Here is a 25,910-nt window from a genome sequence, read left to right as displayed (position 1 = left end):
CGGAGATCCCACTGAAGTTGAAATATTTTGTCTACACTGACTGATTGATCTGTGACAGTGAAAACACTAATTATTGTATTAAGTAATTATGTGTTTTATTATTAGGCATTGACTGAGAACAGATATGATTACATGATCCCTTCAGATAAAACAAATTAAAAAGTCACAAAAAACCTTCAAAGGGTATGTGGACATTGACATAAGAACACATTTAAACAATAATTACATAATTGCATACTTATAATTACTATAGCCTTTAGGCTCACTTTAAGTCAGGTATAATTTTGTGCATTTCTCTGTAGATAATTGCATTATTTTACTGTTGTCATAAGTGGGATATGACATATATAGCCAAAAACAGATCAGACGATGCAATGTTCTTGCCAGTGACTTGTAGGTACAGCCTCCGGCTTAATCTTCTTGTGCTGTAACCATGACAATAACAATAGCCTACGCAAACTTACAAATATAGATCCTCCTCTTTTGGGAGTATACAGATTGCCCTAAAGAATCAACTCTTCACTGTGGCCAGCAAGCCAAGACTTATCTTGTTGCTCTTTGCAGAATCATGTCCTCGCTGTAGCCAAGACAGTCAACATTTATCTTTCTGCTGCTCACCAGACATGCAGACAGGTTGTCTGAATTACTGCTCCCTATTACGCAAACTATAACACATTAGTTAAGTAATACATACAGTATGTAACTAATTTAAATCGATTCCAGTTTTTAAAAAAAAGTCCAGACAATGGTATTTTTGTTGATTTCTAATTCATCACCCTATTAGAAAAAGAGAAGACATTACCATCATCGCAATCAAACTCAGAAAGCCATGCAAACAACATTAAATAACACTTTCATCTACTTTGGCTGATTAAATATCTACTTAGGCCAGAGCTCTGTTTTGAAAAATATGCTGTCACAAATTTTCAAAGGAAACAAACAACGTTAGTTATTCCAACATGACAGACACAACAATTCTAAGAGTGAAATGAAGACCAGTGAACAATAAAATAAGATCCAAACAGATAACATAAGAAGAAAATGCGGATATAGGTACTTGAATGTGAATACTAGACCTATGTTATAGTTGGTTATATTTTAGTATAATAGATATATTATATTGGGTATCGTGTAAACAGACGCTATGTTTTAAAGAGTGTATAAGAGCTTTTGAACCTGAATATTTACTCTAAAGTCCAAAATCAGTCCCGCTGGCTAAAATGTAGCAAGGTTGACACCCAGTGGTTTGATCCGAACATTACAGCTGTAAACCCGCAATCTCCGCCTTATTCAAATACAATATTTGTTCAAATACAGGTCAGAGGCAAACACTTAAGTTTGCTATTCCCAGTGTGGATGGTGTTCAACAGTTGGGTAAATCCGTAATAGGCAGTGAGATTGGAAACTAATTAAAAAATTATGAGGAAATTACGAGTTTCTGTGCCAGATGTGAGAGCTGATTACTTTGTCTTAATTTCCTAAAAGGTGCACCAGCTCAGTGTGATAAAGATCATTAATTTGACTGCATTAAGAGGCGGCTGGCGAGCACGTTTAAAATAGACTATGAGCAAATTGTAAACCGCGATGGCGTCCATTTATGCTGCCCCTTTCTTTTATATTTTTCCCTCAGTTGAAATGACTGAACTGCATTTAATCTGGATGCATTTCATCAAAAATGATGCTCAAAATGTTTGTTTGTTTTAAATATGGATAGGGATTATAGTTCAGATTGGATGAAAGAAATTTTCCACTATCGCATAATGTCAGTGGTTTTAGGAGCAGATGGGTCTGGACCAGACCATGGCTAATACAACAGATGACAGACGGTGGTCTCTGGAACCAGTCTCTCACATATGACAGCCTCACTTACTGGTTTGATCTGGTCTTTCCAGTCCTCTTCCATCTCTGTCCATTTGTATAAATATCATTTTTATCAGCCACAACTACAGCCAAATTATCACAAAAATCACCCAATGCTGTTAAGAATTACAAATAGATTGCACAATTGCATTGAGGCAACATTACTTCCTCACACACTGCAAATAGTTGCTCCATCATGGATAATGACATGTCATAAGAATACTAGCAAAGGGAAGTTTAGTTAACATGATTAGAAAAGTCAAAAAGTCAAAAAGGCTGCTACTCATAAGCAACAACCCTTTACATTACTCTCAAAGTAATAACTACAGTGTTCCTTGGTTTTTAACAAGCTGTTTACATATAAAAGACAGGAGGTTATATCAGCCTACAGCCCATATTCATTGATTATTATGTTTTAATTATACTGGCTACTCCGTTTGTTTCCGGAGTGTGTTCAGAAATTAATTTCGAACTACCGTAATTATTATTAATAATAATAAAAACAAATGCATATTTCAGGTACAAAGTTGCAGGACTGTTTGCTTGCAGTAACTGAAAGTAAACTGCACTCTTTGCAGTGTGGCTGTAACTAGACTACCGCCTCACACGCCAGGAGGGTGAACCGCCGGAAACAACCTACCCTGCCTTCTCCGTGCGTGAACCTTACGTGATTGACGGATCAGCCGGACCAATCGCACGCCTACTTCCCCTTTCCCGCGCTCCAATCACTTGCCCAGGACGAGTACACAGAAAATTTTACGGCGCAGTCACGGTAGGTTGAGCCGACTGAGGTCCATAGAAATTTGACAGCTTCACAGGTGAGACAACCGTCCAGAGGCTGTTTCACTTTAGCTTCCAGGTTTTTTTTTTCTCTCGGAACTCTATTCACTGTGAGCCTGGGGTTGCCACAGTCAAAAAACAACCATTCGAAGTCTAATCATTCCGGCAGCATGAGCAAAAAGAAAAAGGACTGGAAGACTGAAAAAGGTAAGGCTTGTTTTGGAAAGGGGGGGAGGTGGAATGAGGCTATCATCATCTCCATGGCAGACGGCGTGAATCTTTACCACGCCAGAAGACTGACAGACACTCTTTCCGTCTTGTCCGTGTGCTGCAGTAGTAGCCTACTTGTTTCCTAGACTGCTTGATAATCCCACAGGGCGGACTGTACAGATGTTGTAATGATGTTCCGCCTCCTGTTTGTGCCGCCGTAATGTGTGTTTGACATTCGCAACAACGCTGCCGACACAGTGCTTGCTTATTAGCTTACATTTAAGGTGCTCACAGATCTTTCTCGAGTCTTCACGTACCTGTCAGAGTACCCCACCACCCCCAACTAACAGTTCCCGTCTCCCACCTGTATGATGCAGCAGCAGCAGCAGTTCGCTGAGTTGCAAACAGCATTCTCTGCAACTGAATGCCCTTGTAGGTATACAGCTCTCTTAGGAATTAGCGTGCATTAATATAAACCGTGCACTTATTCTTAAAGCCGACCACAGTTTGAAGCATACAACGATAGCAGGTTATTGTGAAACTTTTCTCTTTGACATACAGGACAGACCTGTTGTCTGACAGAGGCAGAGGCAGTAAGGGAGACTTCAGCACTTTGTGAAGTTTACTTGTGAGTTGTAGCTTTGTAACTCACAGCAGAGCTTTTTCGGGGTAAACTTCTTTCTTTTGGCTTAGCAGCTGTGGTTAGTGTGGCAGTCACTGGTTGCATTGCGTTTCTGCCACCTTAAAAACGAGCAAACAGCAACTAGACTGCAGCCACAATTATGCATGTCGATTGCACATGTATTTTCCCTGCTATGACATGCTTATAGAGAGAAGCAGTGCTACATAATGTCACATTGGGGGCAAATTTCCTTATCTGATCTAGCTCATTCAGTAAATGAAACGATGTTTTTGTTTTTTGTTTTGCATTATTTTGGTTGTCAATTTGAATTATGCATTTGTTTTATGGTTCAGTCTGTGTCTAAAGGATGTTTCTATAAATGCTTCCAGTTTGAGCAGGAAGCACCACAGAATGAATATCAATGTAAGTACTATTGTTAATCTACGTCAAATCCCTTTAATAGGAGATCATGGTAAGTCAAAACATGAAAGAAAGAAAAACCCTTTAAACTTAAGGATATTAACATTCTTATTTCTTAAAATGCTCCTTGACTTGGGCGAGTCTCTAGGCTTTGGGAAATCGCGCTATGTAATAACACCAAAGATGAAATAATTTCCCTCATTTTGACACTTTTAGTTTCTCTGGAAAGATCAGCCTTATTTCTGAAGCGGTTGAAAATCTGATTTGCCACATTTACCAGAATTCTGACTGTAGTAAAACTAGGAAGATTTATGAAAAAGAATGAACAACATATAGAAACATAACCGAGAATATTCATGAATAAAAAGACAGCATATGCTGTTCAGGCTGCAGGTACTTGGATAATGCCAGTTTTTGTAGTTTTGCCTCTGTACGCCACGACACTGGAATTTAAATCAAACAGTCAATATGAATTTAAAATTCACACTTTGAACTTTAATTCAAGGGGCTTTGCATAATTTTTTGCATTAACTATTGAGGAAATACTGTTTCCAATGGCTCAAAAGTAATTGGACAACTGGCTGACAAAATGTTTCATGGTTAGATGAAGTCAGTTTGCTTATTATTCCAGATAAAAGATCTGGAGATTATTCCAAATGCTGAACTTGAATATGGTAACTTTTCACTGGAACTCTAAATGTGATGTCCAAAGTGATGTCAGCGGGAGTGAGGGAGGCCATCATTAGGCTGAAAACCCAAAAAATAAACCTATCAGAGAGACAGTAAAAACTTTTTGAGTGGCCAGATCAATCAAAAAGAATGAAAACACTAGCTCAGCCATACCAAAAGGTCTGCGAGACCACAGAAGACTAAGTAGATGAATTCTTCTCTTAGTTAAGAAAAACGCTTCACAGCATCTAGCAAAAACACTTTCAAGGAGGTTGGTGTATCATTACCACTGGTTACACTCATGAAGAGTTTGGCAGCAAATATCTAAAAGAGCCTGCACAGCTCTGATTGATTGGAAGAGAAAAGTCTGGAGAATGAAAGGATCTGCTCCAAATGCATAACCCTAACCCTGATCCAAAGCATAAAACATTATCCATTGAACATAAACGAGGCAATGTTATGTCACGGGCATGTGTGGTTGCCATTTGCCTAATGGGCCTAGTGTTGATGATGTGACGGCTGATAGAAACAGAGGGATGAATTCTGAAGCGTAGTGGGCTATACTCTCCGCTTAGGTTCAGCTAAATGCCGCAGGGCTGATCGGACAGCACTTCAGTGTGCAAAATGAACCAAAGCATACTGAAAAAGCCATGGAAGAGCTTTTCAAGGCAAATATTCTACAACTGCCAAGCCAGTCACCTGGTCTCAACTCAGTAGAGCAAGCTTTTCAGTTAGTGAAGCGCAAGGAAGGAAACACAGTATCTAGTTATGGTGATTGTCTTGAAGTATTTAAACCAGTCATTATATTTCAAATTATGTCAGTTTGTCCCATCAGTTTTGAACCTCTGAAAATGAGGCCATATGCATAAAAATGAAATATGTTAAAGGTTTTTTGTTAAACACCTTCAACAAAGTTGAAAGTTTTCAATCACACCTTTTAAAACCACTGGAGGCAAAATTAGAGAAATTGCCCAAAACTCATTGATCTACCGTACTTCCCGGACTACAAAGCGCACCTGAATATTAGCCGCACAAGCTAAAATCAGGGGAAAATCCTGTTTTGTACATACATTAGCTGCACCTGACTAAAAGCCGCAGGTGTTTCAATGTTGACTTATCATATGTAAGAGAATATGCACAAAGCGAATTGTCAGGAAAGAGATGGCTGTTTGGAGACACAGCCCTTTTATTAATATTTTGAAAAACAAGTTAAGGGTACATATTACGAAACATGTGCTGTGCTTCATAAATGAGTAACAAATGTAGTACATAACAATAACCTACAGCACACCAGAAAAATAGATTCGGCTCAGGTGCAGTGACATGGCTTTAACAAGAAGAAAAGTCAGTCATTCACCACCATCTTCCTGCGCACTAAAACCACCAAAGTCCTCTTCTCCAGTGTCGGATACGAACAGGCTCAGGATGGCTTCGTCATCCACTCTCAGCTCCTTTCCTTCGTTGTCACTTACAAAACCAAAGAAATCCTCGTTGTCAGTGTCAGAGTCGAACACCCTCAGAAGGGCCGTGGCGGTGTCCTCCTCTCCATCATGCAGCAGTCCAGCCCTTCGAAATCCGTTGGTGATCATGGATGTTTTCACACTTTTCCACGCTGTCAGATTCCACCGGTGGAGTTGAGCATAACTTGCTTTTTGCAAGTTTATCGCCGCTCGTCATCCACGCCTCCCGCTGAACGCGTAGCGCTACTTTGAAGTTTGTTTTTCACGCTACTTGTGTGGCACTATGTTGCCTGGCGGATGGACATGTGACCACCACTCTTGAACCCCGATACTGTGTGTCTGATCACATGCCCTTCTGCCAGGCAACGTAGTGCCGTACAACAGCGGAACAAACAAAACAAATCGTCTTACGATATGACAAAAATCATGGACAATCCATAGAAAAGCCGCACCTGACTAAAAGCTGCAGGGTTCAAAGCTTGTGCAAAAAGTAGCGGCTTTTAGCCCGACAATTACGGTACTTGTGATATATGTTATATGTGTGCAGCACAGGTGACTTGTCCTTTCAGCCAGGAGTTTAGAAAACTATTCAGGCCGTTTGATTGATATGATACTATGTGAAATAATCTCATGACCTCTAACCCAATCTTTGGGATTCTGCAAAGGACAGCAACAAAGTGCTTCACTGTAGTCCAGAGAGCCTTTCTGTGTTCAACTCCAGAACTGCCTTTTTATTCATCCATGTAGAATAATAGCTATTTTAGGAGTAACAGCAGTGGGCAAGAGGGAGAGAGAATACATCAGGGATACAACAGATATCCCCTATTGCTGCAAGGCCTTCAATGTAAGCCTGACCTCCTGTGATATTCTGTGTAACGATGATCCAAAGAAGCTTACATTTCTGACCAGAACATAGTCATCTCTTTTTCCCTGAATATGTAGGCTTTTATTTGTGCAACAGTCTCATAACCCATAGTGCCATTTAAAAAGAAACAATACAAGGTTGATATGACATGCATTTTATTTGATCTGTTACAGAGGTGATTTCAAAGTACACAGTGTAAACTAGGCTACTTATCTGGCAATGATTTCACAGTAGCACATAATTAGGATGATTTGCTTTTGCTTTTGCACAACAGCTCAATGCTGTCAACCAGTAGCAAGCAAAGGCTCTGTTGCAGTCAGAGCAGAAAAGCAGCAGAAGTTATTTGATATTAGACAATTATAATGTAGGTTGTTTTAAAAACAAACACATAAGCAGCACAAAGCACTGAGATTTCCTGTACATTGATTAGATAGCGCCTAGTATGAGTTTAAATGTAGTGAGATTTTAAGAAGTAAGTTCTTTGAAATAGTTTCTTGACAGACAAAGGGCAGGACAGTGTAGATATAGTTAGTATTTATTGATGGGTTCTGTATTTCACTCACTGGCTGCAAAGGATTTTCATTCAGGTATTAAAAACAATCCTTCTGCTTAAAATGATGTTAGTTGGTCCAGTTAATTTTGAGTCTCTAAAAATGGGGGGATTGTGTAAAAAAACTGTTGTATTTCCTAAAGATTTAATGCAAAAAAATTGTGTTAAACCCTTCATATTAAAGCTGAAATCTGAACTTTGATCACATTTTGCTTGCCTGATTTAAAACGTATAATTTAATTTAAACTTTATAGATAACTGGAAAACCTCTGGTGTTATTAGAAGAGGTGACTTCATCTCACTTTGGATGGAGCAGGTTGCAATTCTAGAAATCTAAATTGTATAAATTTCCTGTGAGACCAACAAAGAACAAACCAAAAATCAGCAAAAAATAATGTAAATATAAAAATTCACAAAAAAATCATTAATATAACTCTCTCGACCACATCAAGGAGTAAATTAATTAAATGTAGACTGTTGAACATTAAGCTTTTCTCTTCTAAATCTCTGTTAGTAAATGATTTATTAATTAATTGATCAACATTATTGATTTATTTCCCCTACAGAAGCCCGGATGCAGCAGGATAAATATGTTAGTTTAAATTAATCAGCACGCTTAAGTCATACTAACTGTCAGAAGCACAGGCTGAGGAGGAGGAGCAATCTTTCACGCTAGCTTAGTTTAATCAAGCAGCTGATAAGCCAAAGTGCAAAGATCTAGAAAAGTTCTAATTCATTTGAAAGTGAAAAACACAAAAAAACTGTTTTCCTTTTTGTTTCTTGCTCTTTTTCAGAGTTTCTATTGATTTCATTAATGTATTTTCTTTACAAAGAAAATGATAACCATTACAGGAAAAAGATATTCCGAGTTGACCCACAGAGCTAACATGAAGAAAAGCAACTTTAATAAATGCTGATATATATTTAGGCTCTTTCTCTCATATTGATCTTTAAAGTTTAACTTCATGTGTTTACTAGCTCCAAACCATCAACAGTCTTGCAGGAATAGGGTCGATTAGACTCAGTTCCTACAAGACTATTGGTGGGTCTAATGTACCCCATTCCAACAACACTGTTCAAAGAAGTTTAACCATTGTTTTTTTAATACGATCAGTTTATCTTTATTAACAGGCAACATATCACAGGCTTTTAAGGTGGTTGTAATTAAACCACATGAGTTGCTACTTGGCTCAGGCAGGATTTATACCTTTCATTTTATTTTGAAAAATTCTTGAATGCGTAGTTGTAAAACAGGTTGTTGATCCCCTGCAGAGGAATGGTTTGTTTGAACTTGCAGCCACTGTTGGTATAAAGAAAATGAGTTGCAGTTGTTTGAGTCGTATCTATCTGACAGATTCCATATTGTTTATGTAAATCATTTTGCTTTGTAGATGATCTCCAGCTTTATTTATCAATATAGCCAGATGAGATTTATTACTATGAGACTGATCTGTTGTACTTGATTATTATCAGGTCACTCTAAAAACACTCTGAAAAGTTGCTCCAGAACACTGCATTAGAGTACTAACAGGGGCGATAAAGAGACACCGTATTTCTCCCTCTTGCACTGAACATTTTTTCCATTTTTAGTTCCTTTTACTTTCACTTTCTTTTCTCCCTCTACTCCTTGCTTCCTCCCCTCACCGCTAACGGGTCACAGCAGAAGGCTGGCCCTCTTTGAGCCTGCTTCTGCCAGAGGTTTCTTCCTTACCACTATCACTATGAAGTGCTTGCTCACAGAGGACTGTCTGATTTTTAGGGTTTTCTCTAGAAGATCATCGGGTTCTGGGGCAATATATTAAGTTCAGTTCAATTGAAAGTTCACTGTGGTTGAGTACAGAGGCAAAATTACAAAAATTGTTTAACTTTTCAAATATTTATACACCTTGACTGTATTTTCAATGACCTGTAAGTCGTATAGGAGTTTGTGCAGAGAAAAAGCAACACAGAGCTTTGAACAGGGAGGACTAAAAGCTTGGATTCATGCACGAAGCCTGCACTAAAATAATGCTTGTCTGACAGGCGTGTGGTGTCCACAGCTGCCAGTTTAAAGCCATAAGCGATGGCTAAACAACCTCCATCACAATGCTACTGATGAAGGGTCTGTCTCATGACAGGTCCAACTAACTTGTGGAGGGGAAGTTCCACATTCGCATCAAGGCCTGAAACTATTACTGATATGGGTGGGGGCCTTCAGTAAAGCAAGAGCACTTTTCTATGACTTTGGTTAAGAGAAGAAAAAAAACTATATTAAGTTAAAGTGAAGGAAGGATGTTTGTGATTTTTAACATAAATCAGTACAGCACCTATTTGTGCAAGGACTACATTTTTGGCCTGTTTTTATCAGTTATTTTTTTTAGTAAAACTGTTTTTATTTTCTGTCACGTGTATGCAACTTGTCTTCACAGAGAGACTGCTCCATCTAAGTTTGGATGACAGGCGCAAGGAGTATCGTCGTCAAGATTTCATTTCTCTGGACAAGATACTAACCTGGAGAGAGAAAAACAGATGTAAGTGACGGAGTGTGCCATTTGGGATGCTGAAGTGTTTCTAAGTGTGTAGTCGTACACATTGTGGTATTTTTTACAGGTCAATCAGAAACCAGGAGTGCTGTTTGTCAGAAAAGCTGCGCCAGCATAAGTACAATTAATTTAAGCTAAAAATTTAAGCTGAACAGATGTATTTTCATAATTTCACTTATCTAAAATATATGTATTATCTATCTTTTTTATTTGTTGCCCATTTCAAAACCTAAATGAGAAACTGGTGTTGGATTATATAGCTGTAACAAAATTAACCCTAGACAATGGCTGTGCTACATGAACATTAATCAATTGAAAGAGACATTTGTAAACAACAGTATGTTACTTAGTCTTTTATCTCAAACTGTGGACTACTGCTCTTTATTGATAGCTGAAACTTTGGTGCTCTGTCACTTGCTGAACAGAGCAGAGGCAGAAAGACAACGTTGTGCAAGAACTTGTTGCAAAATAGTGATGTCACAGACCCCTTTCCTTTAAAAAAAATTGTTGCTAAAAGGGTGTGAATGGTTTCTTCATCTGGCCAAAAAGGTAAAGTGAAATGGTGGGGTTACAGCTGTGAGTAAGAAGGATGCCAAAATGGAAATGCATTGTAGCACACCTTTATTGCTTCCATAGCAATTGAGAGAGTAAGGATCAGCCAGCGACTGCTAATCAAATGCAGTTTAGTGGGTGATCATCACATGTTTAACCAGCTCTTTTGGCTTAATTCCCTGTTCTTAGCTGACAGAAGTGGCAACCGGTGTGGTCTTCTGCTGCTGCTTAAAAATTTGTCTAGGGTTTTTGTAAGATTCTGTTCAGAGTCTTTCCCATCCTGATGCTCAGTTTTAACTTTAGCAGGTTGTCTCAACCATCTCTACATGGGGAATTTTATCTAGTTTCTGAGTGGCTAATAAGATAGTTACATTAACAAACAGTTAAACAGGTTTCCCTTAAAAATTGTCCAGTGAAGTGTATTTTCCTATATTCAGTTACTTGGACAGGAATTGTATTGATTTAAAGTTGGAATTAGTGTATTTAATTAACATTACAATTCACAAAACATATCAAAATATGATGTAAAATAGAGAAGCAAGTGAAAGATTATGAAAAATAATTTTTTAATTGTGAAACAGCGTGATTACCCTGTAATAGTGTCAGAAATAATAAGCAGAACTCATTTAGATTCAGAAAGCTGAATTATATTTTCTTAACGTATGAAGCTACCTTTAAATGGCACATTTAAAAAAATAAGCCATTTGTTATGTAAAAAAAAAGTCATTTTAAAGTTGAAGATAAGAGTTAATGGAAGGCTTAATATGTTAATATTATAAATCGACCTGTCATTCAGTATGTGACTGTGTATGCTGTATGTGAAGCAAGAAGCAAAACTCATTGCTAATAAAAACCAACACAGGCTTTTAAATTGATTATGACAAAAAACTCTGCATCAAAGAAAGCTGTTGATTTTTACTATTAATAGACACTGTGGAATGGTTATAAGTGAACTTGTCTTGCTTGTCCACTGTACTTAACTGGTTCACAACAAAAATCAATACTACACACTGCATCACACAAGTATTTTTAGACAGCTTCTACAAATAGAATAAAAATGTGAGTATTGATGTATAGGACACTGGAATCATTGACAAAGTGATCCTTACAGTCTTTGTTTTCTTATTTCAGGTGATGACCAAGAAGATGGGAAGGAGGTGACAGGCGGAGGAGGGCTGAGTGATAAAGTATCTCTTTACAAAGGAGATATTACTGTCTTGGAGGTGGATGCCATAGTCAATGCTGGTAGGCACTCTGTTCTCTGACCTTTTAGAACAGGTGGATGGTGTTTGATGCCTGAAGGCTGTTAAGTTGTCCTTGGCTGCCCTCTGCTGTTAAGACTTGGGAAATACTGGTTGTTATGGCATTACACAGTGGTCAGCATGACTGAGACAAATCGTTAGCTTGATAGCATAATTGCCTAAGTCATTTTTTTGTGTTTTCGGAAAACAAGAAAAAACTAATTTTCTAAATATCACATGCATATTTTTAATTGATATTTTCACAGAACATTTAAGTATATGTGAGGAAAAGTATGGAAAAAGAACAAAACCCAACATCATTTCTTTTGTCTAATAAAAGTGACTTAGGCAGATTATGCCTATGACTTAGGCAGTTTTTCTTCAAACTATAAAATGAACATGACATACTATAATGTAACCATAACACACTGTAACTTTTCAATTTTAATCACAAAATGGCAGCTAGAGTAAGGAGACTTACTCACTTCACCTCACCCACCCATTAATTTGCAGAGGAGGCCTGTAGGCTCATAAAAGAGGTGTGCGTGTGTCTATGTGTGTTTGTATCTGTCTGTGTGTGTTTGTCTCTCTCTTCTCTCTCTTTCTCTTCGTGTGCGGGTGTGTGTGTGTGTGTGTGTGTGTGTGTGTGTGTGTGTGTGTGCGTGCGTGTGTGTGTGTGTACTATTTGGTAGGCTATGTATACTACTGATGAGGAAGATCATCATAGTACTTGTGGGCCACTCTTGGTAGTACATTTTTCATTGACTGTAAGTCACTGTATTTCCTCAGGGTGATGGGCAACTGAGCAGGAAAGAGTGGGATCCACTTGAATGGCTTGTTGTCGGGTATGCTGATGCGCCGAGGCAGGTCTTCCCAGTCAGATTCAAAATCCAGCTTGTACCTGATCCGTCCATCAGTCAAGTACTGCAAAGCCCGGAGGTCATGGACTGTGGGGTCCCCAACTTTTTTGCCGGGTCGAATATTGGTGACATAGGTGCCAGATAACTTCATGAAGTCATTGTGGTATAGTTGAGTCACCCTGTATGGGGATGGATTAATGCGTGCAGCCTCAAAGATGACAACGTAATCTCGTGGAGTGTAAACGTCTTGCACAATGCGCCGTTCAATTAGACTGTGCATGGAGTCACACTCCATCTGTGTGTGGCCTGCAACTAGAAATTTCTGCTCAATGCTGACACCATGCTTCATGGCCAGGTAAAGGTAGGCGTTGCTGATGGTAGCACACCGGTTCTGATACCCGCAGCCATCACTCCAGACAATGACTTTCTCAATGTTTCTGTTGGCCTGTAGGACAGACTCAAAGTGGTTGGACTGCAGATGTGCAAAAACCTCACTGCTGAGGGAGCCTTCATGTTCTTCCCAAGCATAACAGTACCCATCTCTGTTGTTCATGTTGAAGCAGGTAAAGTTGTGCATCTGTAATTTAGTTTTGTAGTACATTGTACTTGCTTTTGTCTGGGGGCAAAGAAGAACGCGTTGAAGGTCCATTGTCCACACTGAAAGTGTGTCACTGGATTGATTTTTGTCTGCAGCCTTTTCAGCTTGAGCCTGACTCTTCAATCTCAAGTGTGTAGCAAGAGCATCCTCATCTGTATTTCCTACCTTGGCGCTTACACAGATGTCACATTGGTCTTTTTTTGGAATGAACACAGAGTAATCCTGCTCTCCAAAAACCTTCCGAAAGTATGTCTCACTCACAGCACGCTTTCCATTCTCATTGGCAGCATTCTGGTATTCCTTGTGAAGCTCTCTCAAAACTGTTCCTGGCTCCAGGAACTTCTTGTTCTGATAAGAGGGAACCTGGCAGCAGTAATGGGATGGGACTGTAGGTATTCCAGAGAGCCACTCTTTCAGGAAGGCCTGGTCTCCATCTGATATTGGCATATGAGGACCAGTCTTGTTGATCTTGGGGTTGGGCTGGGTATGAGTGTTGGGTTTCATGCCTGCAGTTAACCATGATCCAATGGTTCTCAGGGCAATACCAAGTGTGGAACAGAAAAGATTTTTGCACACAGGTATTTTGCATCTATCTGAGAGTTGCAGGTGGTATAGCAGAGATGTTGTTCTCCTTGAATCAACACCACCTTTCTTCTGTTTTATGGGCACATTTTCAACAACAGTCTGGATATACACCTTGCGTGTCTCCCAGGAAGGCATGGACCAGAAATTGTTGAAGATTCCTCTTCTCTCAACTTCAGTCAGTAGCTCACAACTTCTTTTCGTTGACTTGAAGCAGTGCTGTGATGTGCATGGTGGGCCCATGGCCTTTGGTGGTCTCTCCTGTCCCATTGTATTCTTGTAATTCTCTCCCTTCAGACGCTTTTCTTTGATGACATTTTTCTTCCACGTATGGGGCAGTGGACGCTTGTGACGAACAGCAGAAGTGCTGGGGGTTGGACTGGCTTCCTCTTCCTCTGCTTCCACCTCCCCTCCTTCCTCTTCCTCCCCTTCATCTTCGTCTCCTTCCCCTTTCTTTTCCTCTCCTTCATCTTCCTCTCCTTCTCCTTCCTTTTCCTCTCCTTCCCCTTCCTTTTCTTCTCCTTCATCTTCGTCTCCTTCCCCTTTCTTTTCCTCTCCTTCATCTTCCTCTCCTTCTCCTTCCTTTTCCTCTCCTTCCCCTTCCTTTTCTTCTCCTTCATCTTCCTCTCCTTCCCCTTTCTTTTCCTCTCCTTCATCTTCCTCTCCTTCCTCTGGCTGCTTATCAGTCTGTTGCCCCATATCAACATAATTTCCTCCTTCTCCCTCATCTATATCCACCAACTCCTCTAAGTTCACATCAACTTCCTTTCCTGATGATACAACAGAAAATAAAATGCTGTTGGAGTATCTTAAAATGGTAAATCAAGATGACATCTAAATCTACTTGTGTAGTCAAAATGTCTGCTATGTAAAAAAAAAAAAAAAATCAATTTGTACTATTAATATCAAATCAAATCAATTTATTTTTGTATAGCCCAAAATCACAACAACAGTCGCCTCAAAGGGCTACATGAATATTACTGGCAATAGAGTTCAACCAGTATCAGTCATTTGAACACAGTCAATATAAAGTCCAATTTAACAATTAACAATGAACCCAGGGCGTCCCCCGTCCTTAGACTCTCCTCCTAATAAAAAGCAAATGTTTGAAACATAATATAATTTGCAAACTTGCTGAAAATGCTCAAATTGCCTTTGAAATTGCCAAAGATTTACTCTGGTAGCATGCTGCTGTTAGCTAGCTGCTAGCTTGTACTACATTACTATGCTAATGCTACACTACTAACGCTAATGTTAGCTAGCCATCATACTTTGTTTGCAACAAAAAAGTAATCTTTTAACATGGTCATAACCTCTTTGATTGAATGAAAATACATTTAGTGACCAAAAAACTAAAAAAATATGAACTTTTACCAGATGTAAATGAATCAAAAAGAAGAGCAAGGGCTTCACTTGCGGTCAACCTCTTCTTCTTATCAGCCATTTTGCATACATCAAAACTGCCTAAGTCAAATTGATTGTAGCAAAACTGCCTAAGTCCAATGGTAAAACTGCCTAAGTCAAATGAATGACTTAGGCAAGTATGTTTTTTGACTCTTATGAGTGTTGTGATTGGCCAATGACATAGGCAGACGGACAGGATGATGCAGCAGTGGTAGGGGAGTAAAGTTAGGCAAAAATCTCAATTTGACCAAAAAATGACTTAGGCACTTATGCTATGAAGCTAACGAAATGTTAAAGTACACATCTGCTCTCGCTGATCTGACTGTCCGAAAGTTAAAATACAGTGCTGTTTAGACTATAATTGCAGCTCATGGCCTTTCTCGTGAAAGTGACAGACAAGGGTTCACGACCAGCTGCTTTTGGTGAGGTTTATCTGGTTTGTCAGTGATGCGACACAGATCTGTCAGTGATTATTCAGTGCTGCTGTTGGGGGAAACAACATAAACATCTTTCAAAGTGAGTGAAAAACCAGGATGAAGAAAGGTTAGCAGAAGTGTGTGTTTTTTCTCATTATTGCATCACTGTTATATAATATTCTGCATTCTGTTCACAACCTACACACAGAGTTATAAGTGTGGAAGAATTGCTTTACCTGTTGCTACAGCTGATCCAGAGGAGAATGTTTCAGCTTAAAGTTGTGGTACCTCAATAACTGTGCAGGAGCAGAATATTAATATAGTATATATTGGATTTCTGTTGTTTCACAACTTTTCTTTTCTCACAAAGTGTTTGCAAATACATTCATATTCTCATTAGAGTCTACTAGGCAGTGTTCACCTTGTGTGAAATTAGTGCCCTATAATTTATGCAAGATTAATAGATGTGAAAAACAGACTGCTCCATCGGATGAGGCTAATGAACTTAATGTATTATGTAAAAAGCCATGCTGATGAGGTTGGCATGGTGTCAGCATTATGTAAAAAGAGTACAACTGACATGAACCTTAATCTCATGGCTGTTGTGTCTGTTCATCAGCATGTTGACCTACAATGTATCACATGCATTATTATAGAGGTCAAATAGATTCTTCCACTAGTTTTATTGTTGCATGTTATTTACTTTGGTGTTGTGACAGAATCAACTAATTTTGATACAATATATGAAAAATATTAATATTCAACACTATGTTTGATACTATTGTGAGGAAAATGACCACAACATTAAAGTTTGTTACTTTGAACTTTTACTAAAAGATAAAAACAATGATTATTCTTTTACATTAATGAAAGCTTATTGAGGTACTTATCTGTACAACTAGTATCTCTGTTCTGTATACATACTTTGATATAGATAATCAATTGTTGCACTCAAAAATGATTCCTTGTCCTCATGAACATGCCACAATAACGTTGCATAAAATGCCGCCAAAATATTAAAAAAATAAAGGTGCGTTTGTTTAAATTATTAATCATTAAGGAAAACGTGCCTGCTGTAAAGTGAAAGTATGTTTCATTTGAACAGATGCCATTAAATTTAACATGTAAAACAAAAAACATGTAAAATTGACATGTAAACAAATTATTTAAAATCTGCATTTTTGCATACATATTTTTTGAGTATAATGCTATAAACATACTGTATATCACATACTCGTATGAAAGTCAGGAAACTTCTCTTTGCAATTTTACCTAATTTTACTGTTTAAATTTGTTACATGTAAGTCTGTGGCCTCAAAATGAAGTATTTAGGTTATGGATAAAATGAGCAGTGCTTTGTGGCTGGATGCTTAGGGCACACGAGAAGAGAAAATAAGGTTCAGGATGCAACGTTGCAGGTTTTTGTTTTACACTGTTTAATGCTATTGCAGCAGAGGAAGGTTGTTTACTTCATCAGCTAATGCAGCCAGACATCCAGGCTGTGATTGAGCAACATGCTGGCTAGGAGGCAATTGATTCTGGTTAGCAGGCTGTCAGAGGTGCTCGAAAGGTCAAATGAATTGCTGAAGCCTTTTATAATTTTTTAGGTCTCAGCATTTGGCCCTCTGTACTAGAGCTGGGCGATATATCGAGTTTTAAAAAAATATCGATATATTTTTATACGAGATATAAGATGTGACAATATCTTTTATATCGATATAGTCTATGTTACGTTAAAGCTATACTTGTGGAGCCGCAAGTTTGCCTCTCTTTCGTCCACTTTTGTCTTTACGCAACGTTACTCGGCCTCGCCCCTCCTTCACTGAATACAACTCCCCCTCCTCCCCCATCGCTTCACCTGCAGGAAGCGACAAGACGGACACGGCAAATCTCCGTTAATGAGTTACTGCGCATCGACCCGTGCGTGGGGCTGGACGCCGTCAACGTGTTAGCTAGCTAACCACGCTAACGAGCTAACCACGCTAACGCCATGCAGCCCAGAGGCGCTGCACAGCCTAAAATCCTTTCATTTTCTCAAAAGTTGACAGCGCGCCTTATGTATGAATTCTGGTTGTGCTTGATGGTTGCGAACCGATTTTATGTGGTACACAGCGCTCAGCAATCTGTCAAAAAATGTTTTAGTACGACTTTGGTAAGCTACGGAGCTGCACCGCTTGATGGACTGTCAGAGCATTACGGCTACCGAGGAGCCTCGCGGAGTGATACGTACTGTGCTTCAACGTAATATTACCCTACTGTGTATAAGGACCATAAATGGCACCTGTTAAGAGACGTGGTTACGAAGAGGATTTCAAACTCAATGCTGTCAGTCACAGAGTAGAAGTTGGGAACAGAGCAGCTGTGAAATCTGTCTTTGTTATTGTGCTCAGCGTCTTTTAGTTTACATTTTGACTGCACAATTGTGAGCTTTTTGTTATGCACAAAAACAACATTGTTTTCTTTTATTTATGGAGCATTATTATTTAATAAATGCTCATAATTTATTTTTGAGTAAATTTTATGTACATCTATGCTCTATGTTAATAAAAGTGCCTGTGTGACATCTGGGACACAGCTTTGACTAAGAACTCTCTTTTTGTTCTTACTTTATGGCTTTAAAAAAAAAAAAATCGAGATATATATCTTATATCGCCATCTAGGTAAAAAATATCGAGATATGAATTTTGGGTCATATCGCCCAGCCCTACTCTGTACCTCCATTCATACTGTCAAGCCACTCGTCTTTGTACAGGTGGTAGCACTGATAAGAACACAGTGATGGACTTTACTGTCCAGTTTTGTTTATAGTGTGGGGCAGTTTTGCACAGTAGTTTGTTATGAATGGGAATTTTAATGTAAATGGAAAGTTCCAGTCCCAATGTTTTTGTCACTGGTAACAAAACATTTTACAGGATGACATTGTGCTATATAAATATTGCTGGCAAACGATTTAGTTGATTAGGCTGCACATGCTCTTGGTCGTGTGGATCTTGCCCAAATTTTTTGTGACTAACACAGTTCTGAGCAGGCATTGTGGATGTTGAGCAACATGCACTGATAAGATCTTTTGGATAGCTTGTTCAACTTCTTGCCTTTCATCTATTCAATGGTTCCAATCTCTGGCCTGCAGTACTTCCATTTTCTCATGCTGTTTTTCACTTGGGCTTGGCACCAGCAGACTGCTGTGTGTGAATTGTGGGAGTTTTTGAAAGTATTACTCACAAGCTTAATAAACAGTCCAAATGACTTTTTCTCACTACGGTCCAACGTGATTTATAAATTGAGATATTACGAGTGCAAATTGTAGGTATATGTGGAGGTTGGTGTGAAGGAATACATCTTTGTGACCCCATATTTATTTAGGCTACTAATTATGTCCTTTGGTTCATTTATTTGGCAGTTTAATATCCTGTTGTGCTGGGCTGTGATGTGATATGGAAGACACAGCTCATTATTTATTATGGCATACCTTAACTATTACTTTAAAACTGCATTAGCAATGTGTTCTCCAGGTTTGGCTCATTGGAATCACCAGTGGCAAAATTCTTGCGGTTCATTGCAGCGATCAGCTTGTTAAAGCTGACACATTTGTTTTAATTATGTTCCATTTTCATCCATTTCTTAGGGAAAAGACTTTACAACAAGATTTTGTCTCGACAGCAGCAGTATGCGGCTTATAAAATAAGAAATGTCCAGCTTGCCGTTACCTGTTATGGCTTCTGCCTATAGCTTTAAGAGGGTGTCAAGTTGCTTTATGTGCTCCATTAAAATTTAATTATTGGGCTCATTGAGTTTTTAATTCTTCTCTAATTCTGTTTAGCTGGAGGTTGCACAGGAGGCGCTTAAACTGTCACCCGTGTGCGAACCTGTGGGAGGTGGTGTCAGTTAAGTGCAGGGTTAGAGGGCAGAGCGGCTATAACATGACACGGTGAGTCAGGCTGCAGCATCTTGTCCCAGCAGATGTTGAGACTTAGCCCAGAGTATAGAATGACCCTGCTGTAAAAGTGATGTTAGACCACACTCATGCTTCTTGCAGTCCTCTCGGAAAACATAATGAAAATGATAGGAATGGGTACAGATGCAGACATACCAGTTAAAAATAAAAATCACACAGTTTTCTAAAATAAAGTGAAACAGATGAAAGTGTTTAGAGTCAGGCATCCTCTATTTAACTGAGGAAGACCTTTACTCTGTTTCTCCCTATATATTGAAATGATCACAAGTATCAAATGTTTTGATATAATTTGATCGTTCCCATAGATCTCAATCAAGGCTGAAGGTTTAGTCACTGTTCCTAATGAGCCATTTAGGCAGTCTCTGTGACGGGAAGCACCTTGTGCTTTCGAACATCGGTCGTTTTTTATTGCCTTTTAAATAAAAAGTTAGATCAATTGGGCATGCTCAGTAGTGCCACAAAGCATGATTGGATATAATTACGTCACTGTACCATGCAGTCCTCCTGTCTGGATGATATCATCGATGTTGCTTCACTTTCTGTTAGAGTTTTTCATGTTCTTATCCCAGGATGCTTTGTTAGTCCTCTAGTTTTATGCTGCCCTGATTCAAAGCACTTTGTGCCTGACTCTGGAAACCAACTGCATCACATAACTGGGCCTCCTCCGTGTATTTCATTGGGATTTTTTTGTTCATAATGTTTCTCTTTCTTCTTGTGTGAACATTTCTTTCATCTGCCCACAGCTGTCCAAAGAACATATTTCCTAAGAAGTGTTGTGGCTTGACAACATGCATTTTAGCAAACCCTAGTCTGGTTTTATCTCTCTCTCTCTCGATATATATATATATATATATATATATATATATATATATATATATATATATATATATATATATATATATATATATATATATATATATATAAAGCAAAATGTGGTGTGACTGGAAGCCATACAATTTTTTTGTTGTCATCTTGTTTATGTGTGTTTTCAAGATTTATAACTAACAACTAGCAAGGCTCTTTAGACTTATTTTTGAATATGCTTGTATTTTCTTTCTTCCCAATCTCCTCAGACAACTCTTTAATCTTCTTTCTCTTGTTCATGTTGTTGTTGGTGCATGCAGTGAAACTAAGAGCACAGTGATTACTTTTCTCCTTTCAAAGAGGCTGAATGACTAATTATAAGATTGAAGACTCCTGTCAAAATAATTGAAGACAATAGCCCGCTATGTCACTACAATGCAATTGCTTATCACTACGTCTAATGGTGATAAATAAGGTTTTTCCAATAATAGCATTCAGGCTATGTTTGAAGATCTTTTAAGACTAAAAATGAATTAAGTTCTTTCACTTGTTTTATTCTATGACAAACTGAAGGTTTGGAGGTAAACATGACAAAAGGGCGAGGGTGAGGATGGGGAGTTATGTCAGACGTGAACGGCACATTTGCTCGTGTATGACTGAGAGACACACATCCTACAATCTGGATTTGCTCAGATTTGGGCCCTGTACATTTCTAATCCTGTGTATTCCATTAGTATAAAGATTTGCTACCCAAATTTTTGTACTTAGTGCATTTTTCTTTTTTTTTTGTATAATAACTGTAGAATGATCTTTTGTTTTTTTTTTAAAACATACCCAGCAATTTCTCTGATTGCTAATTCACTGACTACAGTAGACTGTGTAGACCATGGTTAAATTGATAGCAGGATGATCAATGGAAAGAGACAACTATCACAGTTAATCAAGCCTTGCTTCATAGAAAATTACAGGGTTCACTAAAAGTGGGTGTTAAATTTAATGTATATAATTTATTTTGGTTTTAAATGGCAAACACAAGAAAATATCGGCCTTCTTTTTTTTCCGCTCTTGTCTTTCTGGATGGAGTTCACACGAGTGTCACCGCCCTCTCAGTTCAGAATGAGATAGCGAAGATAGCAGTGCAAAGTAAAAAGGACCATTCTTATCATGATGACTGTGGTAATTATGCATATGGGGTTGACTCCTAATCCATTACCTGCTGTAAACCTTCCCATCTTTCTGTATTGGATCATTTTTTTACAGGAGCCAATTTAATGTGCATAGAAAATCGAGTTATGAATGCCATAAAAAACCTGAATGGTTTGAAATGAGTTCAAGAAATTCAATTGGCATTCAGTTGTACTGCAGTCATCACAGGTTTGATGAGAGCAGTGACCCTCGGAGGGCAGAATAGCATGGTCCAGTAGAGATTGACTTTTATATATCTTTTTGATATGCCACCGCTTCAAACAGTGTTCGCCTATGGGATTTGCTTAGCACAAAGGCAGCGTTGTTTACTTTCACGGTCATTCATTCATAATCTGTGGTACAGAATCCTGCATGTCCTGGTGTGGTCAATAGTGAATAGAATACAATGTTGTTCTGTGGTGAGAGCAAAGTAATGTCTAGAGGTACAACACTTTCTTGTATAATGTTTTTTGAGCATATTGTGTGTGTGTGTGTGTGTGTGTGTGTGTGTGTGTGTGTGTGTGTGTGTGTGTGTGTGTGTGTGTGTGTGTGTGTGTGTGTGTGTGTGTGTGTGTTTTTCTTTTTTATCCTATATTTGAATTAAAATTTGGATAATCAGCAAATAAATGCATGAAAATGACAAATAGTAACATTTGCAAAATTTGAATCATCTGACATTATTGTCATGATAGGAAATTCAGCTGCCGCAGGCGAGGATATGTACGTTTGTATTTTAAAGAGTAAAGACAGTCGTGGTTCAGGCTTGTCCTTCCCCCATTTATTGAAAACCTCAGTAGCTGCAGCAGCACTGCAACAATGCGCAATAATGGTGTGTAATGTCCAGAGAATATTATGTCCTTCTCTGGGGCAGAAGCTTTAATGGAGACCACAGCCTTATTTATTGGGGAATGACTCTGAATGCTCTGATAATATTTTAGCCAACAAAGAAAGCGACTTTCCAGAATAAAATGGTGGCCTCTTTATTCTCTTGCTGAATTCTCAGTCTGTAGATAGACGATAAAATGACAGACATTTCACTGTTGCTCTTCCCAGCTAGGGTGCCTTTAAAGATCTGGTTGTAATATATGTCTACATATTCTTCTTTTCCGCTTCATGAACTCCTTCTTTTACTGCAACTAATATATTGCGGAGACTCAACATCACTTTTATCAAAGGGAGGATTTTTTCCCCTCTTATATCGAATAGTTTGTCCCAGCTTATAAACCAGTATGGATACCTGACTGTGGCATAACATGCCAAACACTGGTGTGAAATGTACTATTCACCTTTTACTTTAGCATTTTCCTGTGACTGATAAAGCCTGAGGTATCTGGTTTTGTTTCCTGCTGTTGATAGATCTTGTCAGCGTAGACTCTTCATTAGATTTGGTGTCAGGCCATGGATGTGCTGCACAGCACACTCAGCCCCTGGAGAGTCTTGCTCAATAGGCCTATCTGTCTCTCTGCAGATTCACACCCTGTGCCATAACCTCCCTGAGTGATGCAGCCATGCTCACAGCAATATGACTGCAATTGGAGGTCTCTCATTCTCTGTTTGTTGACGCACGCACATGCTTGTGCACACTCACAACCAAACACACATTTGCAGCCTGTCTTTAAGGCACTTCAGAGGCTTTTTGGCCTACATCTGTTTCCTAGGCACAAATCATAATGATAACTACTACTTGCCTGATTGAACCTCAACTTTATCTTGATGTAAATGTAATGATTTATGTTTAAGGACTAGATTTTAGACCCCAGAATGGAAGACATTCTCCACCATATGATTCTATAATGGTGCAAGTGCACACACACACATGCACAGTACATAGGAAACCATGGCAGAAGGGTGGTAACTTCTTGAACAAACTTGTGATTGTTGTGCTATCACACCAAGAATGAAAATCAATGCCTCTGGCTGAGAGAACTTGCTGCTCTGATGAACAGTGAAATGACTCTGGTGAGTGGGTTGCATCGGGCCCTGCACTAAAAGGTCCAGGTAATCGTATCACCTCTGAGTGAGGTACGGCACAAGGACAGGGTTTTCCCTCACGTCATAAATGTAAACGTAATGTCGTAAATGTGAACTGAGGCGACAAACCAGCTGACGAGCTTCCCCTTCTCCCGATTTCAGCTCGATTTCTCCCCTGCTAGCATCCAGCGATGATCCGTGCATCCCTTCTGTAGCAGTGTTTGCTCATCATCGCTGTTCACCTGATCTCTGTGTGCCAACCTGGCCAAATAGAAATCATTTTTCATGAGGTGTTGCTAATGGAAAGTAATCATGGGAATCTGTGCTGTCAGTGTGTGTCCATCTCCCACTTAGAGAAATGTCTGCAATTGCTTGGACCGCTAATGGTCTATGACCGTATTGAGCATTTGGGAGAATGAGCCTACCCTTTGTTCCCAGTCATACATTTTGTGACCCACCCACACTTGAAAACATAAAAGCCGCACATATCCGCACAAAGCGAAGACCGTGAAAGTGTGGATGGGATTTTTTGGAGACAGTTGCCAGTGCTCATGAGGAGACCTGTCATTCAGGTCAGGCCTACACTCATCTCCCCAGTGGAGAGGAAACTTCACTGAAAGTCATTGTAGGTCAGAAATGTTGCTTGCTTGTTGTTTGCTTTCTCGCCTTTCTTCCTAATCTGTCGTCTCTGTTCCTGGCTCTCATGAAACAAACCTCTCACAGTACCTTATGCCTTTTGCTGCACACATGCCAGATTTTGCCCACCAGGCCTAGGATTAATCGACAGGGGCTGATAGGACCATGAAAATTGAAGATCTTTGAAAAATAGTAATAACAGTAGAGGTCACTTACTGAGTACAGCAAGGCACTTATCTAGTAAAAAAAATAATTAATTGCCATTTTTATTTTTTGTTAAAAATAAAAAAGTACTTTAAGTGTTTTCATAAAAAACCAAATGCTGTGCTTTTTAAGTGGCTAGGTAGAACACGATGGTTACAAATGACTCATATCCTATCCTCAAGCATACACTGTGAGAAAGACTGCCTGCCTGCGTGTGTGTGTGTTTATGTGGGGTAAGGATATGAGCCTCTCAAGTGGATGAACTGACTCATTTTTAGCAGCACAAAGTTCAGTGTAACCGGTAACATTGAAACAGACCACCAGAAGAATGGATAGAGTACTCATGGAGCTTATCTGTCTATCGACCTGTAGGGGGCACTGTGGATCCATTCAAGTATCACTCACATCTTTTGATAGCAGAGTTAGTTTGAGAAGTGGGATGACTGAGCTGGTTCTGCATTTCACATAGATAAACCCCCCTTTTTTGCCTTGCTTTCACAGATGTTTCTTTAGAAATGTCTGCGGTGACAACTGGAAATTCCATCCTACACATTTTCGGCATCTGCAGCAGGAGAGAAATATACCCATAATCGTGCTGTTTTTGGAAACAGAAGCACTATTTTAGAACAAAATAAAACCCTTTACAAAACAGATGTGGATTTTGGTGCTCGGTACAAGGTTTCAGCTGTTGGACTACGTTAACACCGAAGAAGCGAGAGTGTGTCTGTGCACGTCCGTGTGGAAGCGGTGGAGATGTGAAAAAAGCAGCATGTGTGTAGCTGAATGCACGGGAGAGAGAGTGAGTTCTTGTATCTATAAGAGAATGTGGAGAGATGCTGGGTGAGACTAGCTCTTTACTGGTAGAGTGGAGCAAGGGTGAAAGGAGAGGGTTGGAGAAATCATCCTCTGATTGCTGGCTGTTTCCCTGCACAATCCCAAGGCAGTGTGCTCTGCTTTGTCATTAGCAGGCGATTCACTGGTATTCTCGCTACCTGTCTTTGAACATCAAATCATTCTCTCTTTGTTTTTATATTTTTTGTAGTTTCCTCATTTTCTTTGTTTCATTTTGTCTCAGTTAATATGTACGCCTGAAAATGCTGGAAACCTTTGCAGAAACAAACAAATGCACAGCATGTACACAGCCAGCCCAGAAAAGTGTGCACCTTAGCAGAAATACTGATGAGCTACTTGGTTACAGGCCGGCAGTGGCACGGTTTTTCTATAATGGCTTTCTATGTATAATGGCTAGGTAATGGTAATGGTCCAGGTAATGAGCAACATAATGTTACAAGTAAGTAAAGGAATATAAAGTTCCTCCAGACACTCCGTTTTATAATTTTATGCTTGGGCTTCACAGTCTCAGTTTCTTCAGAGGGGAAGCAATAAGAAAGAATCATGCTATACAGCATAATAAAATACCACAAATAAAACAATCACATGCAGCGTTACTGAGTGACTAAATCACTCTTTAGACTCCAGGAAATCACAGCTTCATGTATTCGTGAAATTATATCCTCTTCACCATTTTTCTGTTTACTAAACAG

General features: G+C 39.1%; 1 protein-coding gene across 1 annotated transcript in view; it reads left to right on the top strand.

Annotated features, from left to right (window-relative positions):
- The first annotated feature begins 2,632 nt into the window (after positions 1-2,632).
- Positions 2,633-25,910, top strand: part of macrod2 (mono-ADP ribosylhydrolase 2) — a 423,775-nt gene continuing 400,497 nt past the window's right edge. The window contains exons 1-3 of the mRNA XM_085428548.1: positions 2,633-2,847; positions 9,845-9,946; positions 11,642-11,755. Of these exons, the coding sequence (XP_085284674.1) occupies positions 2,811-2,847; positions 9,845-9,946; positions 11,642-11,755 (253 nt within the window). The 5' untranslated portion in view covers positions 2,633-2,810. The remainder of the gene's footprint in view (positions 2,848-9,844; positions 9,947-11,641; positions 11,756-25,910) is intronic.

Source organism: Rhamphochromis longiceps, linkage group LG13 (assembly GCF_057381845.1).
Source record: "Rhamphochromis longiceps isolate RC_006_pf linkage group LG13, R_longiceps_female_GT1.1, whole genome shotgun sequence".
Classification (NCBI taxonomy): domain Eukaryota; kingdom Metazoa; phylum Chordata; class Actinopteri; order Cichliformes; family Cichlidae; genus Rhamphochromis; species Rhamphochromis longiceps.
The sequence above is the reverse complement of the archived record's forward strand: the minus strand, read 5'-3'. Positions and strand labels throughout refer to the sequence as shown.